This window comes from Pteronotus mesoamericanus, unplaced genomic scaffold, assembly GCF_021234165.1.
Source record: "Pteronotus mesoamericanus isolate MK-2021 breed Mesoamerican mustached bat unplaced genomic scaffold, CSHL_Meso_final contig_163, whole genome shotgun sequence".
NCBI lineage: Eukaryota > Metazoa > Chordata > Mammalia > Chiroptera > Mormoopidae > Pteronotus > Pteronotus mesoamericanus.
Genome location: NW_026555064.1, coordinates 2447692 through 2464397, shown reverse-complemented (window position 1 = coordinate 2464397; position 16706 = coordinate 2447692). Strand labels below are relative to the sequence as shown.

The 16706-nt window shown below is 33.7% G+C and overlaps 1 protein-coding gene across 5 annotated transcripts in view; it reads right to left on the bottom strand.

Annotated features, from left to right (window-relative positions):
- The window catches only part of FBXW7 (F-box and WD repeat domain containing 7), a 166374-nt gene that overhangs the window by 19714 nt on the left and 129954 nt on the right, over window positions 1-16706 (bottom strand). For 4 of the 5 annotated variants that reach the window (XM_054562473.1, XM_054562487.1, XM_054562479.1 and 1 more), the window contains 2 exons: window positions 7356-7438; window positions 4212-4353 (listed from right to left, as the gene is read on the bottom strand). In XM_054562473.1, coding sequence (XP_054418448.1) covers window positions 4212-4353; window positions 7356-7438 — 225 coding nt within the window. Of the gene's footprint in view, window positions 1-4211; window positions 4354-7355; window positions 7439-9858; window positions 10225-16706 lie in introns of those variants that run through there. The other variant, XM_054562504.1, reaches the window with a different exon arrangement.

The following is a 16706-nucleotide window of genomic DNA, read 5'->3' as shown; positions in this document are numbered from 1 at the left end:
CTGGTCAAGGTGAGGCTAAGGACATTTTATGTTTTAAATAAACACCTCATCCAGGATTGATGCAGGTGATTCACACACCAGCAGTGAAACGGACTAATAGCACCTGGATGATCCTTACTATCCAATCCGATACACACGAGTGTTTTATGACTGGACAGTACCAGACAACTCACTTCTCCAGCGCCTCCAGCAGATGGTTATCCAGCTGTTTCAACAGCCCCAGCAATGGGGCACTACTCGCTATCTCCTTTTCTACTGTGGGTCAGTTCCAACTGTTAACTTCAACTTACATCAAAATCTGACTCAAAAAGTACAATCAGGATTTGTTTTCTGAAAAAACTAAGAAACAGCCTGATCATATTTTTATATGAAATTCTTCCAAAGGTTAGACACAATATTTTTCCTTAGTCTTTTCTGGCCAAACACATGACTTTCTTCAACTCCTCACACAACAAGGTTTCTTGATCATACTGTTTCAAATACAATTGCAAAGCAATACTGAATTCACTTCCTGCTTTAGTATTTTGTTGACTATCAAATAAAAAAGGCCTAAATAAGTTAGAAAACTCATTTCTAAATGTCATCATGAAACTTGATTATCAAGTCCTTCAATAAAGTAGTTTTTACTCCACTCTGAATTCAAAACACAGAAGTATTTTCTACTTTATAACTTTAAACAGTATTTTGAGTATAACAGGTACTTTCAATGTACATACGTAGTTTTAATGCAATGGAAATATGGTTTGATTAAAATAATGCTCATAATGTTAAGCTAATGGCATCGGTATAATAACCCCTTTTTAGACCTGAGAAACCAGGTTCACAAAAGCTATTTCTTGACCAAGAGAGGAAACTAACATTTATTGAGTCTCCACTACATTTCCAAGTATAGCTTTAAACACATTTCTCCCTTTTGACAACTTTTTAGTTATATCTGTTTCACAGAGGATGAAAATAAAGGCGCGAGTGGTTATATAATATCAACAAAATTACTCAGTTATTAAGAGACAAAACCAGAACTTCTACTAAGAGCTTTTCTTCTAACTCATATGTGCTTCCCATTATATCAGGATGCCTTTGAATATAATTTCAACATAAGAGAATGTTAATGTTACTGGTGTCTCTACCGAGTCTAAATTTTTCCGATGCCTCTGAATATAATTTTGAACATAACAGCATATCAATATTATTGGTGTCTTTACCTAGGCTAAAATTTTCAAGTAAAAAACCAAATATTAATACCTAAATGGCACAAACAATAGCAAAAAAATACTCTTCCCCCAAATTAACATTCTAAATCTAAAGCATCGATCTGGCTGCCAAAACAAGCAGAATCAATGGCAAATGAAAATTCAAACAGTACAAAATTTCTGGGGGTTTTTGTTTTGATTTTAATTTGCACTTCTATTTTGCAGTGGCATTCTGTTTCAGTTTCCCTTTATCCAAAATGGTGTGTCATTTGTTCTCATTCAATTTATAAATTGAGTACAGAGTACTTTGTCAGAGTAGATGGAACTGGACCAAAACAATGCTGTATCACTGCTTTAGGAGCGATAGCAGAACAGTAAGGGGACAAACTCTCCCATTTTTGCTTGTTATGCAACAGAAAAGTCATCATTAAATGCCCCCACAGCCTATCTGTAGGAATCATGCCAGCTTAATCATCCCTCAACTACCCAACATAAGTCAATTCATGACTCCCCACCTTACCATGAAATTGCATCTCTCTGCAAGTTAAACATTAAAGCATTGTAAGCTTTTAGGCAAGTGGTTTGTTTCTCATCAGCCTTAAAAAATATAAGGCATTGAACAACCATGAGGCCATGGGTGTGTCAAAGACACGGCATTCAAAGAATTAAGGTCCTGATCTACCTGCTTAGTTGACCTTTTGTTGATAGTAGATTTCTTTGCTACAGAATATCTTAAAAACAAAACAAAACAGTACTATATGTATGGGGACAATTTTACATGCTATTCCTATCAATGAAGAACAAGCTTCTTCACTGCATCTACTTCTCACATGAGAAGTGATCAAATGGGCCTTCTACTGAACAAAAGCTATTCTAATATTCTTTATCTCACTAAATCTCATTAATCTTAAGAACCCAGGTTTTTAAAAAAGAATATTAACATTTTTGAAGTTGTGATGCATCTAACAATCTAGTGTACCTCAGAGTTGATGATATACAATATATAGCAGCATGGATCTTTCACTGAGAAAGCACGAGCTACCTAAACAAGCAAACACTGAACAAAGGACTCCCTACAACACCCTCACTACAAAATAATGCACAAATGCCCTCGACTATATAGGTCAGTATTTGAGAAAGTTCCTTTAAAAATTGGGGGAAAAAACTAAATGGTTAGTGAAGAATACTTTGGAACAGTGGAAAAAATGGACCCATACTCATTTTAAATCTCACTCTGGACTATCTTCTTGTAAGAAATAAAGCTTTTCATGTAATATAAATGTTTTGGAGGCTGTCTACAATGATGATATGACTATTACTAACAGTGTGATTTTTGATCATGCTGGTACTTGGTTGTAAGGACGAGATGAAGTCAGCCTCTCTGCTGCTCTCGAGTGCGGGGCTGCTGGCACTGCGCGCATGTGCAGGCACAACAGCGCACGCCCACGGTCGCATTTCCTTGGCTCAGTCAAAGACGGTAAAAATCTTCAAAGTATTTCTTTACGATTGTATTCACGTCTGATCTATTTTCACCTCTGCTTGATAAATAACTTTCTTTTGAAAAAAAGTGCAACAAAAAAGTTTAGATTCTGAGGGTATGATAGGAAAAAAATTAATTTTTTTTTAAAATCACAAACCTGGGAGGAGGGAAGAGACTAATCCTTGGGGCAAGATAACTTTAATCACTAAATGATTATGAAAATGAAAAAAAAATCACAATTCTTTGTAATTTTAGTGCTTCACAATAAATATTGTAAAAACAGTAAAATACATTTTTCATTCTTCTAACCATAGATTCTCAACCCCAGGATTGCTGGCATTTTCAGCTGGATAAGTTGGCTGTAGGAGGCTGTCCCTTACATTGCCTGTGCCCACTAGGTGCCAGCAATGTCCTGAAGTGTAAAATAAAGTGTCTTCTCTTTCAACCATTATTCCCTTATGAATTCATAAAATACCGCCAACCAAGCAGTGAGAAGAAAATATATTCTTTTACATTAGAATTGGTGTCTAGTAGCACAGATAGCTTCACTTTACATAATTTATATTATTTAATATTTACAAAGAATAATTGAGTGTTTAATCCATGCTAACTATTTTGCTAGGAATGTGATTTATATGCATTATCTCATTGGAGAGAGAAATCAATTTAATATCACTATCATGAGTTATAAAACTAATAATTTTCAAGGTGTGGGTTGTAGCTAATTATCCTGGTAAATTTTTGAAGAATTTAAATGCTACTAAAATAGTAATCAGAATCTGAGCACAATAAGCCATACACAAGCACGGCATAATGAAAAGAAGCTGCGTCAACTCTTGGAGGCTACCAGATCAAGTAATAGTGGTGGGTAAGTACTACCACTGACTAATTAATGGAGCTGTGGACATGACACCTTCTAAATGCTTAACTTCCAAGCAACGCAGTTTCGAACAGAAATACATTTAGCAACCCAAACATGAAGAGGAAGAGAGGTCTTATTACCTAAAAAGCAATAAAACAAATGCCAATGCAAACCTCCATAAAGTAAGCATTGGACTCTCCTGATTAATATATATAAAAATTAAAATGAGCGCCCACATTTTTAACAGCATTTTAAATTGAGATATACTTCATGTAATATAAAATTCACCAATTTAAATGTACACTTCAGTGGTTTCCAGCACAGCCATCTTGCTGTGTAACTACCACCACTACCCAATTCCATAATACCCACCACCCCGAAAGAAACCCTGTACCAATTAGCAGTTAGTCTCAAATCCCCGCCCCGTCCCCTCCCAACATAGCCTAGCAATTACGTAATCTACTTTCTGTGTCCACGGATTTGCCTGTTCCAGAGTAGAAACATACAATCTGTAGCCTCCTGAGTCTGGCTCCTTTCACTTAGCATAATGTTTTCAAGGTTCATCCAAGGTGTAACATGTAACAATTCCTTTTCATGGCTAAATAATCACTCTCTTTCTCTTCTTTTTTTTTTCAGCAGTTAAACGAAACATTTCAAGTACTGTGTTTAGACATGTCACCTGAAACATTTTCAGCCATTCCTGGAGGCCTGTAGGTGGTTGGACAGATGTAATTCGGCGACGTTGCTGCCCTTGGCCATTGGCTGCTCTCAGATCTCCAAAAGTTGTTGGTGTTGCTGCACATGGTACAAGCCCAGTGGTACTACAAAAAAATATAAGAGTGAAAGCAAAGATAGATATTTGTTAAGAATAACAGGCTTAAATTTTATAAGAATGATGATCTGGCATTTTTCAAACATCAATCAAATTATTATTTTTATTTGCTTATTCCCAGAGAACAAGGATACACAAAACTTATTCTGCTATTCTTAGAATAAGTTTCCTTCCTCCTACATAACCACCTGTTATTATCCCAGCAATGCTAATTGCAACCAAATGACAGAATCTCTATGGCAAGATTGCAAGTTGTTCATACATACAAAAAATGTTAAACTATTTCCCTAGATGATACAGGCTCCCCTTCTCTTTTGACCGGTCTTCAGTGACATCATTAAATAAAAGTTAAAATTTTCCTTATTAAAATAGGGGTGTGAGACTTCTAAATGCTTTAAAAAATTCACGTATAGAAATAGTATGTTAAAATGTTTTGGACATTTCCTTAGTCACATTGTACCCTGAGTTGCCTCAGGTGCATTCTAAATTGCTTATAATATTTGTCTATTTCTCTCCAACTTTTTATTTATAAAGCTTAGTCTAGATGACATTTGATAGGTGTGAACCTTGATTAGAAATTTATTTACTCCAACCAGCTAAGCGTTGAAAACATACTACATGTAAAATTACATGAGATCATCTAAACACTTTCATCTCATAATTTAAACTTTGAGAGTTTTTTAAAAACCTGAAATTCAATTCTACTACTGGTAAAATGAGTGTTTAAGACTGATGTTCTATCTCCAAAATTGTCCAACTCTGCTAAAAATGACTAGTTAGAAAAAGTATAGTTATAACTGTTATTAATATCTTAAGCTTTACTTTCTAAGTTATTTAAACTCAAGGTAAATACTAAACATCCCTTATTTTTAGAGACAGTTACAAAAAGGAACAGAAAGATTCAGTTAACTACATTGGTAAAATAATCTTCAATTTACTTAGTTATGATAATAGAGTGTTTAAATCCAAAGGACGTACAAATTGTATCCTAATCATTAAATATCAAGCTCTGATAAATTACTAATGAAACAACTCCCACAATTCTCTTCTAGCCAGTATATCTCATTATTTTTTTTAAAAATGTAGCTCGGTCACAAGATTTTACAGAATAATCTTCATATCTACCACCTTTCAATCTTTTAACATTATACATTTATGACAATTCCTAATACTCAACAATAAAATTTTTTCTTCTATCAAATTTCAAAGCTAAGCTCTATTTCCTTCTCTGAAGTGAAACAATTTTTAAACAATGATTATAACAAATTTTCTAATTAAAGTAATGGAAAATAATAACCTCATCTTATTAGAAAATCTGTCAAAAAATTTAAAAACATCAAACATATACTGACAAATCTCCAAAAAGATCGAGTATGCTGTTTGGTTTGCCTTAATAATATTATATGTTAAAAGACTAAAAATAAAACTTTCACCTTTTTAGGTGCTTTCTCAATGTAAAAAGTAAGCAACTAGAGACAAATTTTACTAAAATGTGTTCTGTAGTAAAAAAATCATCATTCATTTATGAGCTGCCTTAAAACAACAAAAAAAAAAATTTTAAAACCTTTGTCTTGGTATCAGTTAAGAAAAGACCCATAATTATATGGCTAACTGAATCTATATATATATATATTTTTTTTTTTAAATAGCACATTTTAAACATTACGTTCAACTTTCTCATCCAAGAAATACTTTATCAAGACTAGAAGGAAAAAGCAAAAATGAAGTGAATAGTTTCACTTGTCTGTGTATCACTCCACACCCTCTGGTGGAAGTGCCAAGATACAGTGAAATTGTCAAAAGGCAAAGGGTTAAGTAAGAAGGAAGGGGGCAGGTAGCATAAAATAACACAAAAGGCATTTCCTGAATAACTAAGGGATAGCTTTATTTTTCTTCTCTGTATCATCCCTGCATTTTTTGGTACATAAAACTATTCTAATTATTGTAATTTCTAAATTTCAGTAAGTAACATTGGAAAGAAATGTTTTTCACAGCTGAATGAAATAAAAATATAAGCTGTTTTCTCTTAAAAAAAAAAAGAAGAGGTAGTCTGTAACAATGTTCAATCATAAAAACGTATGGCTGAGCAACATTAATTTTACTGCATCTTACAGGATAAAAATAATTCTAAATCAAAATATTTAGGGAAAAAAGAAATGTCACCATCATGAAGTTCTCATGGTTTCTATAGCTAACTTTGAATCGGTTATCTGAAGAAGTGACAATTATGCAAAAGAAAAAAAAAAAGACCAAAAAAAGTTCTTAAGATACTTTTGTCATTTAAATTTTAAAATACCACATTCCAAGTGACATCCAAAGCCATTTTTAATTGGCTGGGTAATAGATATTGTGCTTAAGTTAGCCTAATTAGCGTGAGAGTGGGAAGTTTTATACTGATGCAAAATCCAAAAATGATGGAATGGTGCAGCAAACAAGACTACAATTGTGCTTAGTTGTTATGGAAACTATTCTACTGGTGTAGAAATGTATGTGTTAAAGCATAAGACCTACCAAGTAAATAAAAGGGGATTTCGAATACAGTAATTTCATGAAATATGATTTAGTTAGTAACTGTGAGGTTTATTTCACTGCTAATAAATGTACCTTCATTTTTACATACATAAATATACTCCCTAGAATAGCGGTTGCTATAGTAACAAAATATATTTGCTCATATTTGTATTTTTGGATTTACTTCTTAGACTTCCTAAAAAATTGCGATTTAAAAATTTTGTTGACAAGAGAACTTCTGCTTGTGTCTTACTTCAATGTATTTTTAACAAAATACAAAAGATATGGTGGAAGACATTCTTCTCCTTATTTGAAATGAGGTATTTCCCAATATTCAGTGATTTCAAAATATGTTAAACAGTCAATATACTAGTGACATTATAATTCCATGAGAATAAACTCAATCACTTTTAAAATAATCAAATCTTTACAGGAAAACATGAGAATTATGAGAAAATCAATTATTATACTTAATATTACCTTGTATATTCTGAGACTTTGCATGGTTTCTTTCCCAAAGAAAAAGAGCGGACCTCAGAACCATGGTCCAACTTTCTTTTCATCTATAAGGTAAAACAAATAAGATTTTTTTTTCTTAAGTCACCTGACCAACTATCAAATTTTGACATTATCATTGGTAATATTGAAAAATATCTTAAATTTTCATATGCCTACAATGTTAATTAGGCATAGTTAAATAATATAGAAAATAAATGTTTCATAGTTTCTTCTATTATTTCTACTTTGTTCTACTCTTTACAAGACTGGTAAACTGAATCCCTCCCCCGGCCCCCCAATGTTAGTCTAGAGAACAGTATATGGGATTTAAAAGTTGATATCCATCATAAATATTCCTTGAGAGTAATACATCTTTCACGTTTTCCAGTTTAAGAACCAACATAGGGGAAAATGTCATGTTAAACCACACAGAAAACAACCATATTTAATATGCCTTTTTCACTGGTCTTCATTTTCCTTTAAAAACATTTTAAGAAAGATAAACAAAATTCCAGAATGGAAGTAACAATAACTGAATTTAAAACACATGTTATAAAGGGTAAAGAAAATAATGCAAATAAAATGATCTTGAGAAGTGATTATAGTAAGGCATAGAGCAATGAATATGGGCGATGAGGATAGTAAAAAAAAGTAAGTCCATAATCACAGAGAAATGCAGAGATAGTATAATAAAGGTAGGGGAAAAGCCATCAATTCATGTTTATATAGAATATAGTCCCACTGATAGATACTCAGGACAAACATTCTAACTTGAAAAGCAACAACAAAAAGACTTAAAAAGAATGAATTACCCATCTTTGTAAGGTATAGCCAACATTTATAGCTTTAAAGTATTTCATCATGCTATATATATAATACTGTAAACATATTCAGAATTGCATTTTGTCAACATCGATACTGAAATATTTTCTGTATTTCACTATGAGTTAACTTAGGTCATTGAACTATACATATATCATAAAACCAGAAAATGAGATATGAAGGATTCAACTTCTTCTATTTCAACAACCCCTCTCAGATGTATGTCTGCTAATTAATTACTGTATTTCTGAAAATCACCATGGGAAAAACCCCGGAATGACAGATAGCTACCCTCCTCTTTATAATAAGGTGAAAACCTTGCTCTGTAGCAGCCTTATTTTCTTACCTATCGCCTCACATGGGGACATCATAACACATTATGCTACACTGTAAATACTAAAGAGGACCAACAAGACTCTAAAAATATGTTTGAACCACTCTGAATAAAAAAAAAGACTACGTTCTTATCATCATGAAGAAAGTCTTTCAAAATACAGGGACGATGTTACAGTACTTGGGGCTGGAGGTGAGGGCACAACAAGCACATCCACAATCTATACCTTGGTTCGTGAAATACCTACTGGAAATAAATGGAAGTGGTCTTATTTCAACCCTTCAGAACTTTCTGTACTTATTACATTGCTTTAATGTGATTCTTCTCAAAGACCATCACTTGCTTTCTCCAAATAATTTTAATAAAAATACAAAATAAGTATAAAAGGTTTAATACATAGGTAGCCACGTGCTTGCATGTCCATAAATTATAGACATGCACGCATATATGCAAATGTACCCATCAGGAAGGTCGGTCAGTACAGATTACCTTAAAATTCTAGCTTTTTCAATAACTTCCATAGATCTTACTTTCAAAATTATTATGAAAAACTTTGCTATTCATTCTAATTAAGTTTGGAATACCGGCTTTCGAAACTTCCCTGGTAGCTTGTAAATACATTGGTGCAAATGCCATTTGCCACTGAAAGCAAACTTTATTTCCATCTTAGAAAACCTCCAATGAATAAAAATGCCTGAAATACATATCAAGGGAACCACCGAGAAAGGATTTTTATCTTTAGAATATTTTATGAAATAAAGCACTTTCTGTATGACTACATTAGTCTTTTAAATATTATATTGCTCCCTGAAAATACTGAGTTTAGAACCAAAAATTAATTCTGCAATTTTTGAGGGGTGCAGAAAGTAAATATGCTCTCTTTAAACATAAATCCCCAATACCCTAGCAATTCCACACTTTCAAAGAGTCAACTAAAGAGAAAAAGAAAAATGTATAGATATAAGGTATAGAGAAATTAGAGGCAGAATGTTCCCTAAAAGCTAACTAAATGGAGAGTATTTCCAGGTCAGCATTTAACCGAGCCACATTTCTAAAGTCTGAATATATTTCTCGTGAAAAATTCTCAGATTCCAACATACATTTTCTTTTCAATCTAAAGCTTTTTTACAGCTTACGTCTTTCCCTTATTTGCTTACATTCACAATATAAAACAGAATCCCAGACATCCAGCCACCCACCAAAATTAGAGGATACTGCAGCCATCTCTGATGATACAGATTTTCCTTCTCAGGCAGACACACACACACACACATGCACACACACACACACACATAATCATAAAACACAGGAAGAAAACAGATTACTTACTTTGTAAAAAATCATTTTTAGTGTGCCGTAGAAACCCATATTTTCTGTGTTTTTCCCCTTCAGTGATTCCGTGCCCCCGTGTGTCCGGCTGCTTGGCAGTCTCTGACAATATAAACCTTTTTCAGGTAGGTATGTCACAGATTCTAATGTGGACATGCTCAGGCACGTCAGGAAAGGAAGATTAGGAAGCAGAACCGGCAACAAAACTCCACAGCGAAGGGAAATGCAGCTCAGTATCAACCCGCTTCTCGGGACACGCATACATACATGCAGCTTGACTGAGGAGAACTCGAGGGAATAATGAGAGCGAGCCGAGAAGATTATTGGAGGAGACTCTGCCCTGTCAAAGCCTTGACTGAACAGATTCCTCCCTCAGCAGCAGAGGGATCAGATTACATCTTCCCTTGAACACAGAATGGTGCAGTCCAGGATTCAGCAATGCAGGCTGCACATCAATTATACGGTGATCCGCTCCAGGGAACCCGTGAGCACAGCACGCACGGAGCAGGGGCGGGCAGCCAGGGAGGCCGCCCCCGCACGGCAGCCCCTCTCCCCTCTAAACTTTCAGGGGAGGATTTTTGCATTTTTGTAAAACCTGCCTTTTTGAAGAGTTGGAAATGGCAAGCATCATCTCCGCAAATGAGTCCTTGCAGAAACATTTTGAAAACGGAATATATTTTCATCGGGTCCTCCCAGCAGAAGCCAAGCAGGCTATTTTCACTAACTTATCCTATTGCAGTCCTGGCACGGGCTGACCAGATTTTTCAAGTAGCTTGGATGGTGCAAAATGGGCTATCCCTAAGGGAGAAATTAAATATTCTTTGGGGGCATTTGCAATAAAGTTAACCAGTTCAGCATGTAGAGCATTTGCAGAAATATGTACTAAGTTATTTTTCAACCTGTATATTTCTTATACTAAGATTTAATGAAAGTATCTCTATGCTTTTCTAATTCATTCATTTAAAGCATAGTTTTCAAGAAAATTACCACACACTTCATCAATTCTCAGTAACTCTAAGATTAGCAAACTACTACTAAATGTATAAAGTTTGCCTAAGGTTCTATTTCTCCAAAGGGAGCAAAAACTGTGCTCATTGGAGAGTCTTACCCTTATTGTTAATTTAATCTTGAGTAAACAGAAAGCACTGGACTTCTGTCCCCCAAATTATTTTGACAATTCCTATCGCTTATCATTAAAAGGCATTTTACATAATAATAAAGGTAGCAAAGTTTGCCTGAAGGCAACCTTTTACTTAGAATGACTACTACACAAATTTAGATATTTCATCTTGCAACTTGCTACACAACTAGCTTTGGAGGCAATTATGAGATTCCTTGGACCAGAAAGGCCCATTATTAAGGGTCTAGTTAATTAACTTCTACCCTCCCCATTAACATTCTTTATTACAAGAAAACTGTGTGCCTGTAGTTATTTAACTACTTAGAAATTCTTCAAAAAAAAAAAAAAGGAAAGAAAGAAAAAGACATACTATTTAGACTTACCACATTTTAATATTCTCTGCTATGGTAATTACTTTTGTTAGGAAATGATTCTAAATATTGCATAAAGTAGTATCATAATTTAAAAACTAAATATGTTTACCTTTATAACTAATATATTAGGTCAGCATGATGTCTTTTACTTTGAAACACAAATGAAATAATTAAATATGATAAAGATGCACATCTTGGGCCCTCTCCTGGAAATTATATTCTATAGTCTATTATCTTTTTTAAAAAGTCTCCTACCTGGCTCTTAAATTAAGTCTTATCTTCAGAAACAATACACACATATGTCCAGGAATTGTTAGTTTTCTAATAAAAAGTTAGCTTACTTCAAAAGAAAGTTCCTTTTAAAATGAAATCTCTTACTTTAAGAAAAGTAAAATACAAATGTTAGGAATGGACCCATAAATCCTTTTACTAGAGGCCTCAGTGAACTCAGGATTTAAAAAAAAAATTGGCGGCCCTCCACCCCCCTCGCCCTGCTTCGTACTATCTGAGGAAACTAACTGTAAAATGGACATCTGAAATTACCTCTAAAATCAGTGGTACCTACCTAGCTTGTCAGAGAATAAATGGACTACCTATCAGTCATACAATAGGATGTTCCTTGACTTCATCTGAAATTGTGTCCTATCCCTACTTGAACTATCCTTTTCAAATTAACTCTACTTGGTTGAAGACACAGACCAACTTTTATAAACCAGGGACACTGTCCCAAAACCTAGGATATTTTTTAAAAAATCTTAATTTTGTATATTCAAATAATGTTCTTGGGGTTACACGGTTCCTTTGCATGGTTATGAAGTTACAGGAAAACTTGAGCCCCACAAATGCATGTAGGTATATATATTCATGTTTTATTTTTAAATAGGCAAAATATTTACAAGGCTCAAAAATCAAGAAGATATATTAAAAATATACATAAAGAAGACTTTTGACCACCCCACAACTCCCGTCTACCATGATTCTCACTTGGTAATGATTTTTTATTAGCTTATCCTTTAAGTGAGAATGTATACTTTTATAAGTACTCTTGAAGGCTTTTTCCTAAGCATTTAAATAATTTCCCCTAATATCTTGTTTACAATGTTCATTTGAACTGTGATGAAACAATCTGTCAAGCAAAGTTAGTCAACCAAGTCTCTAACTAGATTTCAAATTAATAGAATAAAAATGAGTGATTTTCAATAGTCTCTGAAGTACTATTAATGAAATTGTGATGTTATATTACTTTCACCCTAATCCATATAGGAACACAGCAAACAACATCATTCTCCCATTCCTATTTCTGAAAGTCTTGGCTAAAATAAGGATGTTTAAAACTTTATTCAGAAATTTAAGATGTTTAGTAGTATGATTGAAAAAGCCTTTTTCTGTCTCTCCATCTATCTATCTTATACCTATGGTAGACAAAAACATTTTAAAACAGATTAGCCTACATCTATGTTAAGTTTACAAAAGAAGAAGATTTTATACTATATGCAAGAATGTTAACTAGCAAGTTCACTGAAAAGGTTAGCTAGCTAGTCAGCTATTACAGCTAAGACTACTGGTTTGTCATCCAAATTTTTAAGACTATCTCAATGCATTAAGTATACTTTTACTACAATGTACTAACTCTTCATGTAATTTCAGCTAAACAACACATTTCCCGTTTTATAGAACATTATTTCTTGTAGTGACTGACAATTTATAAGCCTCATTGAAAATCTATTAGCAAGCGGAATGACTAACAATGAGGTCTTGGAATGTAACCTACCAGCTAACTTAGATCCGATGCTCATCGCATCATAACTCCACTGAGCTAGGTGTACAAGAAGAATGGACGACAGCAGTGACTTAAAAAAAAAAAAAAAAGGCAGCAAGCACAAAGATACGCAGATGTACTGCCCAGAGCCTAGGCCTCTGGGAAATAATTGCTGTAGACTGACTAACCTTTGAGCGCGTACAAGGGAAATGGCTTTCTGAGCAACTGGTTGGGCAATAAGTTCTTACAAGAGCAAGTCATGGTTATGGGCAAAAACAAAACCAATCTACATATAAATAGTTAGAAAATATAAACAGTGAAAGTCTTGAATCTTCAGAGAAGTACGTATTTTTACACATGGTGTCAATAGAGGAAGGAGTAATTAATAGAGTTCCTTTCTTCATATTGTACCCCATTGTCATTCTTTTCATACATATTTCTCCCCTACTATCTACTCTTCTTATTCTAAGTTCACATCTTATTCTAAGACATAGTAGAAAATGATGCATAAATATAACATTTTTGAACATGTGATCATATTAGCAAAAGTCTTGCCTAAGCACAGAATTTAGATGAGAGACAGTTGCAAATTTCACTATCAAAGAAAGGAAAGCCAACCACATTGAGGCTGAAAACTTTTTAAAATCTCACTAACTCACCATCATTAACTTTTCAGAGTGCAAATTCTTATTAAAGGTTCATGACTGAAACTGGCAAATTAATAAACTTGTCCTATCACAGGTATTACATCCATTAAAATAGTATATATGTCCAGCATCTATATTTTCTCTAATGCAAGTAGGTGGCAGTATTGATCAGTAAGCTACAGTCATTCATTAAGCACTTACTTAGCACCTACTATATGTCAGGCACAGGAAAGTATATGATTATGAAAAATTTTTCTTCCTCTACTAGATTTATAGTCAATTTAAGACAGACTAGGGTAACACACACACACACACACACACACACACACACACACAGACTCTGTACACACACACACACACACACAGACTCTGTACACACACACACACTCTCTCTCTCTCTCTCTCTCTCTCTCTCCACTGAAATCAGTTCTAAACATTTTTTGAGACTAGGTGAAGTGAACAAGGTGAGCCAAATTTTGTTTGAAACTACAATCCAAGTAAACAAATATTGAAGTACTACTGCATTAAAAAAATTTCAAACATTAAATACTGTAAATATCTAATTTAACTTTCTTTAACATAAACTTGTTTGAGGGAGGGGGAATATTTATAATAATACAAGCAAATAACATGACAAAAATCCTAACCTCATAAAATCAAAACGCAAGTCAACATTTCATAGCTCAAGAGTGTTTAAATTTTTTTTACAATAAGGATTATTGCAGAAGTGGTACAAATTTTAATTTTGTCTCAAAGTTTAAGGTATTTGTAACTCTTTTTATAAAAATGCAGCACCTGAGGATTTGACACAAATAAATTGCAACATTAATTCCAGCAGAAGTTCTTTTATCGCTTCAGACTGAGCCAAATTTGTGATCTGATGATAGACACATGCACCAGTGTATGCACCCACCAATATAAATATTCACACGTACAGAATTTGACACAATAATGCAAGTTAAGAGTTCTATTTATCACGGCCACACAAGAAAACAATGAGGATGGTAGTTTTCCTGTTTGTTTTCTAACATTTATATTGTTGTAGAGCTGTCAGAGAGATTTAATACAGGTTTCATAACATTCCTTATAATATTTTATAGTACAGTTTCGCAATAATTTAATAAAGTTACTAAGTTACGCTGGGGTTTATCTAGAAAACAATTACTCTTTACATCTCATGCTTCAAACCCAAAATAAACTACCAATAAGCATCTGCAATTCATATCCAAAAATTTCCTCTCAAATTTGCTATAAAAGTTTTATAGTAATCCCTTTAGTAAAGAAAGAAAAGTATCATGGGAAATTATAAAAAAGAAGGTTGGCTTTAAGAAAAATAAAACAGCGAGTATAACCCTAGAAAGAACTTAATACTCAGAAAGCATGAAATCAATAGTCCCTCAACATAAGGCCTAGAACCCTACTCATTCTTCTATTTTCTTTATCCAATTCCCTATTTACTTGCTGCTATTTGTGTTCAATTATACTGACCTGATGTGAAACAAATTTTCTATAGATGTGGTATATCAATCTTGTATTTTAATATTAAAATGACCTTTCCTTTCAAGGACCGTTTATAATTATGGAATTAATTTCTAAAATTAGCTATTAGTCATAATCAAAACATTTTGAGAAAAGTGCTAGAGACTAAGAAGTAAAAAAAAAAAAATTGTATCCCCTGAATCAATGGAAAAACAGTCACAGCAGAAAACCATAGAATTTAGAACTGGAAGGGATCTTAGAAATCATCTGATTTCCCTTTGTTTATGAAATGAGCATCAGCTTTGGAATCAGAGAAACCTGAGTTTAAATACCATATATAGCCTAGTAGGGGTTATTTGACCTTTATGAGTTCTCTTTTAATATCTGTAAAAATGTAATGGTAATACCACCTGCCCTACCAGCCTAACCCACAGAGTCCCTGTGAGGGCAGAGTAGACGCCCAGCACATAACAGATAGCCTATAAATACCTATAAAATAATAATTGTTATTAATAGCTGAGACAGGTAAGGTAGAGAAGTGGTAAGGTAGGCTCAGGGTTATGCAGCTACATTAGAACCTTAGACTCCGGTCCCAAGTTCACTACTATTAACTGATTTTCATGTTATATGTTATATGTTACTGTATATGTAAATATGTTACTGTAAAAGTTGAGCTGAAAAAAAAATCAGACATCGGTAAAAGAAGAAAAAAGTGTTATATTTTGCAAAAAGCAATTAAATATGTGAATTACAACTACATCTTGATTATTCACCTCATGGAATGATTATCTAGGTCCATAAAACTATGCTTCTGCTACATGTGGGAAACTTGTAGCAAAAAGCAAAGCCACAATGATTGGGAGGAAAGTGACAGAAACTCACTTAGGTTAAAATAAATAAATCAATTAAGATATAATCATCTACTACATCCTAGTATCTGCAAAAGGCTACTGAGGACAAGTAAAAACATTACAATAAGCCTCCTCTCCCAAGATTCTTAAAAACCCGACTAGCAAGAGAAGAAATTAATCAAGAACAATATTTCACTAGGTAGAGTAGGAGGTCAGAAAATGAAGCAGTTTAAATAGTCTGAGAAACTTTCATGAAAGATATGGTCTTGCTCCTAAGTGTAAAAGACCGAAATTGGGTAGATGTTGAGGAGAAAGAAGGACATTACGACCTGTGGACCTAAGATACACGTGGAAATGCCACTACCATTAACTTTGAGGATTAACGTCTGTAAGACTTGTAGTAGTTACTAGTCTTATAAGGCTCATTGGGGGATAACCTATGAAGCTCTGTATCTCTGAATTCAAACATTTAGTATTAAAGTTAGAATACTGTTTAACTTACAAGTAATAGTTTTTTTTCACAAGTGCTTCCTGCCATGACTCATTCTTCCATTTTAGGGCTAATATGTGTCTTTTTGTACAAAGAGAACTTGACTGTGTAGGAGTGAACGCTGTTGA